The 12,500-nt window shown below is 46.9% G+C and overlaps 1 protein-coding gene across 6 annotated transcripts in view; it reads right to left on the minus strand.

Annotated features, from left to right (window-relative positions):
* Window positions 1–12,500, minus strand: part of LOC112251476 (sex comb on midleg-like protein 2) — a 55,897-nt gene that overhangs the window by 23,105 nt on the left and 20,292 nt on the right. For all 6 annotated transcript variants that reach the window (XM_042316882.1, XM_042316883.1, XM_042316887.1 and 3 more), the window contains one exon: window positions 11,884–11,972. In XM_042316882.1, the coding sequence (XP_042172816.1) occupies window positions 11,884–11,972 (89 nt within the window). The remainder of the gene's footprint in view (window positions 1–11,883; window positions 11,973–12,500) is intronic.

The raw sequence follows: 12,500 nt of genomic DNA on the forward strand, positions 1-12,500 counted from the left end.
CACACACACACACACACACACACACAACGACACACACACACACACACACACACACACGACACACACAACGACACACACAACACACACACACACACACACACACACAACGACACACACACACACACACACACAACGACACACACACACACACACACACACACAACGACACACACACACACACACACACAACGACACACACACACACACACACGACACACACACACACACACAAACACACACACACACACACAAACACAACACACACACACAACGACACACACACACACACACACACACACACACACACACGGCACACACAACGACACACACACACAACGACACACACACACAACGACACACACACACACAACGACACACACACACAACGACACACACACACACAACAACACACACACACACAACGACACACACACACACAACGACACACACACACACAACGACACACACACACACAACGACACACACACACACAACGACACACACACACACAACGACACACACACACACAACGACACACAACGACACACACACACACACAACGACACACACACACACACGACACACACACACACACACAACGACGAGACACACACACAGAGACACACACACAGAGACACACACACGCAGAGACACACAGACACACACACGCAGAGACACAACGACACACACACACACACACAGAGAGACACAACGACACACACACACACACAGACACAACGACACACAGACACAACGACACACAGAGACACAACGACACACACAGAGACACAACGACACACACACACACAGAGACACAACGACACACACACACACACACACACAGAGACACAACGACACACACACACACACACACAACGACACACAGAGACACAACGACAAACACACGACACAGACACACACAGAGACAACGGCACACACACACACACAGACACAACGACACACAGACACAACGACACACACACACAGAGACACAACGACACACACACAGAGACACAACGACACACACACACAGAGACACAACGACACACACACAGAGACACAACGACACACACACACAGAGACACAACGACACACACACACAGAGACACAACGACACACACACACAGAGACACAACGACACACACACACACAGAGACACAACGACACACACACACAGAGACACAACGACACACACACACAGAGACACAACGACACACACACACAGAGACACAACGACACACACACAGAGACACAACGACACACACACGACACACACACACAGAGACACAACGACACACACACACAGAGACACAACGACACAGACACACACAGAGACACAACGACACAGACACACACACAGAGACACAACGACACACACACAGAGAAACAAAGACACACACACACACACAGAGACACAACGACACACACACAGAGACACAACGACACACACAGAGACACAACGACACACACACACAGAGACACAACGACACACAGAGACACAACGACACACAGAGACACAACGACACACAGAGACACAACGACACACAGAGACACAACGACACACAGAGACACAACGACACACAGAGACACACCGACACACAGAGACACACCGACACACAGAGACACAACGACACACACACACACAGAGACACAACGACACACAGAGACACAACGACACACACACAGAGACACTGTGACACACACACACACACACACACACACACACACACACAGAGACACAACGACACACAGAGACACAACGACACACACACAGAGACACAACGACACACACAACGACACACACACACACACACACACACACACAACGACACACACACACACACACACACACGACACACACACACACACACAACGACACACACACACACACACACACACACACACACACAACGACACACACACACACGACACAAACACACACACACACACACACAACACACACACACACACACAACGACACACACACACAACGACACACACACACACACAACGACACACACACAACGACACACACACACACACAACACACACACACAACGACACACACACAACGACACACACACACACACAACGACACACACACAACGACACACACACAACGACACACACACACACACACACACACACACACACACACACACACACACACACACACACACACACACACACACAACACACACACACACACACACAACGACACACACACACAACGACACACACACACACACACAACGACACACACACACACACACAACGACACACACACACACACAACGACACACACACACACACAACGACACACACACACACAACGACACACACACACAACGACACACACACACAACGACACACACACACAACGACACACACACACACACAACGACACACACACACACACAACGACACACACACACAACACACACACACACACAACGACACACACACACACACAACACACACACACACAACGACACACACACACAACAACACACACACACACAACACACACACACACACACAACGACACACACACACACACACACACACACACACACACACACAACGACGAGACACACACACAGAGACACACACACAGAGACACACACACACGCAGAGACACAACGACACACACACACACACACAGAGAGACACAACGACACACACACACACACACAGACACAACGACACACACAGACACAACACACACAGAGACACAACGACACACACAGAGACACAACGAGACACACACACACAGAGACACAACGACACACACACACACACACAGAGACACAACACACACACACACACACACACAACGACACACACAGAGACACAACGACAAACACACGACACAGACACACACAGAGACAACGGCACACACACACACAGAGACACAACGACACACACAGACACAACGACACACACAGAGACACAACGACACACACACAGAGACACAACGACACACACACAGAGACACAACGACACACACACACAGAGACACAACGACACACACAGAGACACAACGACACACACACACAGAGACACAACGACACACACACACACACACAGAGACACAACGACACACACACACAGAGACACAACGACACACACAGAGACACAACGACACACACAGAGACACAACGACACACACACACAGAGACACAACGACACACACACACACAGAGACACAACGACACACACACAACGGCACACACACACACACAGAGACACAACGACACACAGACACAACGACACACACACAGAGACACAACGACACACACACACAGAGACACAACGACACACACACACACACAGAGACACACGACACACACAGAGACACAACGACACACACACACACAGAGACACAACGACACACACACACAGAGACACAACGACACACACACACAGAGACACAACGACACACACACAGAGACACAACGACACACACACACAGAGACACAACGACACACACACACAGAGACACAACGACACACACACACAGAGACACAACGACACACACACACAGAGACACAACGACACACACACACAGAGACACACACAGAGACACAACACACACAGAGACACAACGACACACACACACAGAGACACAACGACACACACACACAGACACAAGACACACACAGAGACACAACGACACACACACAGAGACACAACGACACACACACAGAGACACAACGACACACACACACACACACAGAGACACAACGACACACACACACACAGAGACACAACGACACACACACAGAGACACAACGACACACACACACACACAGAGACACAACGACACACACACAGAGACAACGACACACAGAGACACAACGACACACACACACACACACACACAGAGACACAACGACACACAGAGACACAACGACACACACACAGAGACACAACGACACACGACACAGACACACACAGAGACACAACGACACAGACACACAACGACACACACACACACAGAGACACAACGACACAGACACACAACGACACACACACACAGAGACACAACGACACACACACACACAGAGACACAACGACACAGACACACAGAGACACAACGACACACACACACACAGAGACACACACACACACACACACACACACACAGAGACACAACGACACACACACAGAGACACAACGACACACACACAGACACAAAGACACACACACATAGAGACACAACGACACACACACACACACAGAGACACAACCACACACACAGAGACACAACGACACACACACACACACACAGAGACACAACACACACACACACACACAGAGACACAACGACACACACAGAGACACAACGACACACACAGAGACACAACGACACACACAGAGACACAACGACACACACACGACACAGACACACACACACACAGAGACACACACAGAGACACAACGACACACACACACACAGAGACACAACGACACACACACAGAGAAACAAAGACACACACACACACACAGAGACACAACGACACACACACAGAGACACAACGACACACAGAGACACAACGACACACACACAGAGACACAACGACACACACACACAGAGACACAACGACACACAGAGACACAACACACACAGAGACACAACGACACACAGAGACACACACACAGAGACACAACGACACACACAGAGACACAACGACACACAGAGACACACGACACACAGAGACACAACGACACACACACACACAGAGACACAACGACACACAGAGACACAACGACACACACACAGAGACACAACGACACACACACACACACACACACACACACACACACAGAGACACAACGACACACACACACACACACAGAGACACAACGACACACAGAGACACAACGACACACACACACAGAGACACAACGACACACACACACACACACACAGAGACACAATGACACACACACAGAGACAACGACACACACACACACACACAGAGACACAACTACACACAGAGACACAATGACACACACACACACACACACACAGAGAGACACAACGACACACACACAGAGACACAACGACACAGAGACACAACGACACAGACACACAACGAAACACACACACACACACACAGAGACACAACGACACACACACACACACACAGAGACACAACGACACAGACACACACAGAGACACAACGACACACACAGACACACACACACACACACAGAGACACAACGACACACACACAGACACAACACACACACAGAGACACAACGACACACACACAGAGACACAACGACACACACACAGAGACACACAGACACAACACACACACAGAGACACAACGACACACACACACACAGAGACACAACGACACACACACACACACACACACACACACAGAGACACAACGACACACACACAGAGACACAACGACACACACACAGACACAAAGACACACACACAGAGACACAACGACACACACACAGACACAACGACACACACACACACAGAGACACAACGACACACACAGAGACACAACGACACACACACACAGAGACACAACAACACACACACACACAGAGACACAACGACACACAGAGACACAACGACACACACAGAGACACAACGACACACAGAGACACAACGACAGACACAGAGACACAACGACACACACAGAGACACAACGACACACACAGAGACACAACGACACACACAGAGACACAGACGACACACACAGAGACACAACGACACACAGAGAGAAACAAACACACACACAGAGACACAACGACACACACAGAGACACAACGACACACACAGAGACACAACGACACACACACAGAGACACACACAGAGACACACACAGAGACACAACGACACACACACAGAGACACAACGACACACACAGACACAGACACACACACACAGAGACACAACAGAGACACACAGAGAAACAAAGACACACACACACAGAGACACAACGACACACACAGAGACACAACACACACAGAGACACAACGACACACACAGAGACACAACACACACAGAGACACAACGACACACACACACACAGAGACACAACGACACACACAGAGACACAACGACACACAAACACACACAGAGACACAACGACACACACACACACAGAGACACAACGACACACACACACACACACAGAGACACAACGACACACACACAGAGACACAACGACACACACAGACACAACGACACAACACACACACAGACACACAGAGACACAACACACACAGAGACACAACGACACACACACACACACAGAGACACAACGACACACACACACACAGAGACACAACGACACACACACACACACACAGAGACACACAGAGACACAACGACACACACACAGAGACACAACGACACACACACAGAGACACAACGACACAACGACACACACACACAGAGACACAACGACACACACACAGAGACACAACGACACACACACAGAGACACAACGACACACACACAGAGACACAACGACACACACAGAGACACAACGACACACACACACAGAGACACAACGACACACAGAGACACAACGACACACACAGAGACACAACGACACAACGACACACACACACACGACACAGAGACACAACGACACACACACACACACGACACAACGACACACACACACACGACACAGAGACACAACGACACACACACAGAGACACAGAGACACACACACACACACAACGACACACACACACACACAACGACACACACACACACAGAGACACAATGACACACAGAGACACAACGACACACAGAAGACACAGAGACAACGACACAAACGACAACACACAGAGACAACGACACAAACGACGACACACAAAGAAACACACGCAACGACACAGAGACTAGACAGAGAGAGACACGCACAGAGACTTCCAAACAGAGGAATTAATCATGTACAACAGTGTTGTCATCATTAGATTGCAATACCCTGACACAATTACAAATCATATGGTGAGTATATGAAGGTCTGGGTACCTTCTACATTCTTATTTTACCAGGTAAGTTGACTGAGAACACATCCACATTTACAGCAATGACCTGGGGAATAGTTACAGGGGAGAGGGGCTGGCTCGTTAGCTAACGTATCTAGTGAAGAGCTCTTCTTTGTCTACACCCATTCACCATCGTTCACACCCTCTTAAGCTTTAGCCCCACCCATCTTGTTTCGAATCTCGGAGAGCACACTTGACGCTCGGGCAGATAATTTTTTTTACCTCTGGATAACACGAAAACGGCCTAACCAGCTCTGCTGGCAACAATTTCATTTAGCTTTTTTGCAGACGTTTACTGACACCGGCCATATTCAACGGGTATTGTACACACGTCACGAAATGTTAGCTAACGAGCCAGCCAGCTAACTTTAGCTAGTTAAACAACAAAGTGCCAACACTGCCTAACATTAGGCTCTAAATAGAAAAGCAAACAGTACACTTTAGCTTAAGACATATAGCTAGCTCGCTAAACACTGAACCCTGTTAGTGTTGGAATCGGCTAAACTTTGATCATTGAGATAGGAAATGAAAGAGACTGGGTTGTCAGAAGTTAATGGTTCTCTGAAGAAAAACCAATGGACATCTGTGGATGTCAGGAGGTGAGGACAGGTCACCTGAAGGGAGTAATAAAGGTTTGTTATCCTGTTACCCTCTTTATTAGCTACCTGTAGAGCTATAAACTGTACGGATTGGAGAGAGGGAGTGTAGGATGTAAATAACTGTGAAGTGAGAAATGTTTTGCTGTCTGATTACAGCTGTACAGAACCTTTGGGAAGAATTAAACTTGGTTAAAGCTTCTCTAGTGTCAATGAGTTATTTACTCTGAAAAATAAGAACCTAACAATAGGTAAACAACGTTTAAAATCACACGCATAACATTAGCTAACGAGCCAGCCAGCTAACATTAACTAGTTAAACAACAATGAACAAAGTGGCAACAATGCCACAGTGCTGGGAGCTAACCAACCAGGTCCAATGTTAGCTAGCTAACACGAGACTATCCTAACTGGCCTCACTTCAGGTCCTTAGGAAACTACGCAGTATTTAGTTTTTTTATGTATTATTTCTTACAGTGTAAGCCCAGAAAACCTCAAGTGTTATTGCATACAGCAGGGAAGAACTATTGGAAATAAAAGGGGCGTCAACTTACCAACATTACGACCAGGAAAATGACTCTCCCAAAGCAGATACTTTGTTCGGACTTCCACCCTGGACATGGGATCTTATCCCAAAGGCTAACCCAAAACAACGTGGTCGCCGCAGGAGAGGCAGAGAAAGCGGCCGACTGGTCAGACTTAGAAGGCGAGCACACCACCCACCACTTCCGAGTATACTACTCGCCAATGTCCAATCTCTAGACAACAAGGTGGACGAAATTAGGGGACGAGTTGCCTTCCAGAGAGACATCAGAGAGTGTAACATTCTGTTTCACGGAAGCATGGCTCACTCGGGATACGTTGTCAGAGTCAATACAGCCACCCGGTTTCTTCAAGCATCACGCCGACAAAAACAAACATCTGTCTGGTAAGAAGAAGGGCGGGGGTGTATGTGTTATGATTAACGACTCACGGTGTAATCATAACATATAGGAACGCAAGCCCTTTCGTTCACCTGACCTAGAATTCCTTACAATCAAATGCCGACCCCGCTGATCCTCAACACTGGGGCCCCACAAGGGTGCGTTCTGAGCCCTCTCCTGTACTCCCTGTTCACCCACGACTGCGTGGCCACGCACGCCTCCAACTCAATCATCAAGTTTGCGGACGACAACAGTGGTAGGCTTGATTACCAACAACGACGAGACGGCCTACAGGGAGGAGGTGAGGGCCCTCGGAGTGTGGTGTCAGGAAAATAACCTCACACTCAGCGTCAACAAAACTAAGGAGATGATTGTGGACTTCAGGAAACAGCAGAGGGAACACCCCCCTATCCACATCGATGGAACAGTAGTGGAGAGGGTAGCAAGTTTTAAGTTCCTCGGCATACACATCACAGACAAACTGAATTGGTCCACCCACACAGACAGCATCGTGAAGAAGGCGCAGCAGCGCCTCTTCAACCTCAGGAGGCTGAAGAAATTTGGCTTGTCACCAAAAGCACTCACAAACTTCTACAGATGCACAATCGAGAGCATCCTGGCGGGCTGTATCACCGCCTGGTACGGCAACTGCTCCGCCCACAACCGTAAGGCTCTCCAGAGGGTAGTGAGGTCTGCACAACGCATCACCGGGGCAAACTACCTGCCCTCCAGGACACCTACACCACCCAATGTTACAGGAAGGCCATAAAGATCATCAAGGACACCAACCACCCGAGCCACTGCCTGTTCACCCCGCTATCATCCAGAAGGCGAGGTCAGTACAGGTGCATCAAAGCTGGGACCGAGAGACTGAAAAACGACCCTAACCCTAACCCCAGCTAACATTAGCTAGCTAGCTAACAGTACAAATTAGCTTAAAATGAAACCACTTTGTCAAAATTAGAAATGTGTAATAACTGAAAATGTAGCTAGCTAACACTAGACAATCTTAGCTACATAAATCAACATGCATCATGGACGCATCTCCCTGTTAGGAATGCCATACCACGGTTGCCCTTAATTTGAAGATGTAATCTGGAGACAGGTGTTTTCTCCATCTCTTTAGCTATCATACTCTAATTCCACTGATTTCAAAACTTGATCCTCCAGAAAGTGGAGAACAACACGTATGCAGCTCCACTACATAATACATTTTATATAAAGTCGAGTTCGACAGGATTAACAACACAGACTGACGCCTTGAATAGGGCAGACCAATCCGAACTTCTCTCTCGGCATGTCCAGCCCACTCATTATCTCAACCAATCATGGCTAGTGGGAAGGTTCTCAACTTTTTCTGTGGCTTAAACAACAAGGCTCGTAATTTATCAATGTTATTCGTATTTACAGATGGTATACATGTTCGTTATTAAGGCACATGAAAGCTCACGTTTGAGAAGACATTTATGCCCAAAAAACACTTTTTTTACCATTATTTTACCAGGTAAGTGGACTGAGAACACGTTCTCATTTACAGCAACGACCTGGGGAATAGTTACAGGGGAGATGAAGGGGATGAATGAGCCAATTGTAAGCTGGGGATGATTAGGTGACAATGATGGTATGAGGGACAGCTTGGGAATTTAGCCAGGACACCGGGGTTAACTCTTTTGGGGTAGGGGGTAGCATTTTCACTTTTGGATGAATAGCATGCCCAAACTGAACTGCCTCCTACTCTGTCCCAGATGCTAATATATGCATATTATTAGTAGTATTGGATAGAAAACACTGAAGTTTCTAAAACGGTTTGAATGATGTCTGAGTATAACAGAACTCATATGGCAAGCAAAAACCTGAGAAGAAATCGATTTTCAAAACCGTGCCTATTGCAATCCCTGTTAGATATGAATGTGCTTGCACTTCCTAGGGCTTCCACTAGATGTCACCGTCTTTAGATACTGGTTTTAGGACTCTACTATAAAGGAGGGGCTCATAGGAGCGCTTTTAGTGAGTGGTCTGGCAGAGAGCCTCGGTCTCATGACGCGCGTGTCTGGAGGAAATGCTCACGCCTCATGAAGATGGATTACTGGGCTGAAAATGCTAACAACAAGTGGCTAAATGATGGGCTTTATGGAACAAATCAGTAATTTGTCATCGAACTGGGATTCTTGGGAGTGCCTTCTGATGAAGATCAGAGGTAAGTGAATATTTAGTGGTTTTTCTAACTTATGTTGACTACAAAATGGAGGACTTTTCTTTGTCTGAATTTGGGCTATGAGCACCGTTCACAGATTATGCTTTTTCCGTAAAGTTTTTTTAAAATCTGACACAGCGTTTGCAGAGGATAAGTCTATCTTTAATTCTGTGAATAACACTGTATCTTTTATCAATGTTTATTATGAGTATTTCTGCAAAATCACAGGACGTTTTGGAATCAAAACATTACTGCACGTAACGCAACAGAGATTTTTGGATATAAATATGCACATTATCGAACAAAACATACATGTATTGTGTAACATGATGTCCTATGAGTGTCATCTGATGAAGATCAAAGGTTAGTGATTCATTTTATCTATATTTCTGCTTTTTGTGACTCCTATCTTTGGCTGGAAAAATGGCTGTGTGTTTTTTTGACTCTGCTATGACCTAACATAATCATATGTTGTGCTTTCGCTATAAATAATTTTTGAAAATCGGACACCATGGGTAGATTAACAACATGTTTAGCTTTCATTTGCTGTATTGGACTTGTTAATGTGTGAAAGTTTCATATTTAAAAATATATATTTTTGAATTTCACACGCTGCCTTTTCAGCGGAATGTTGTCGTGGGGTTCCGCTAATGGAACGCCTGCACTAGAAAGGTTAACACCCCTACTCTTACGATAAGTGCCATGGGATCTTTAATGACCTCAGAGTCAGGACACCCGTTTAACGTCCCATCCGAAAGACGGCACCCTACACAGGGCAGTGTCCCCAAACACTGCCCTGGGGCATTGGGATATTTTTTAGACCAGAGGAAAGAGTGCCTCCTACTGGCCCTCCAACACCACTTCCAGCAGCATCTGGTCATGGAACCCCTGGAATGAGTAGGCATGTCTAAGCTTTTGACTTGTACTGTATATATGAAGGTCTGTGTAGCTTTTTAATCTCCACAGAACAAAAATATAAAACGCAACATGTGAAGTGTTGGTCCCGAGGTTTTTTTAACAAGTGACATCAATAAGGGATCATACCTTTCACCTGGATTCTCCTGGTCATGGAAAGAGCAGGTGTTCCTAATGTTTTGTATACTCAGTGAATAGATTAAGGTTTGCGTACCTTTTTAAAAGCGGTAGCAGGGGCCATCTCTGCTCCATTCAGGGTTCTCAGCAGAAACATGGGCCAGGAAGACGCGTTCATTCTGAAGCCTGAAGAAAACACACAGAATGTTTAGAAAGGCTTCTCCTGGGATTCAAAGAATAAATACAAAATAAATAGGACAAAACACACACCACAACAGGTGAGACAACACTACATAGAGACCTAAGACAGCAACATAACAAGGCAGCAACATATGACAACACAGCATGGTAGCAACATAACATGACAACATGGTAGCAGCACAAAACAGGGTACACATTATTGGGCACATGCAACAGCACAAAGGGCAAGAAGGTAGAGACAACAATACATTACACAAAGCAGCAACAACTGTCAGTAAGTGTCCATGATTGAGTCTTAGAATGAAGCGATTGAGATAAAACTGTCCAGTTTAAGTGTTTGTTGCAGCTCGTTCCAGTCACTAGCTGCAGCGAACTGAAAAGCCGAGCGACCCAGGGATGTGTGTGCTTTGGTGACCTTTAACAGAATGTGATTGGCAAAACGGGTGTTGTATGTGGAGGATGAGGGCTTTATTAGATATCTCAGATGGGGGGAGTGAGGCCTAAGAGGGTTTT

This window comes from Oncorhynchus tshawytscha, unplaced genomic scaffold (genome assembly GCF_018296145.1).
Source record: "Oncorhynchus tshawytscha isolate Ot180627B unplaced genomic scaffold, Otsh_v2.0 Un_contig_2559_pilon_pilon, whole genome shotgun sequence".
In the NCBI taxonomy this organism is placed as follows: domain Eukaryota; kingdom Metazoa; phylum Chordata; class Actinopteri; order Salmoniformes; family Salmonidae; genus Oncorhynchus; species Oncorhynchus tshawytscha.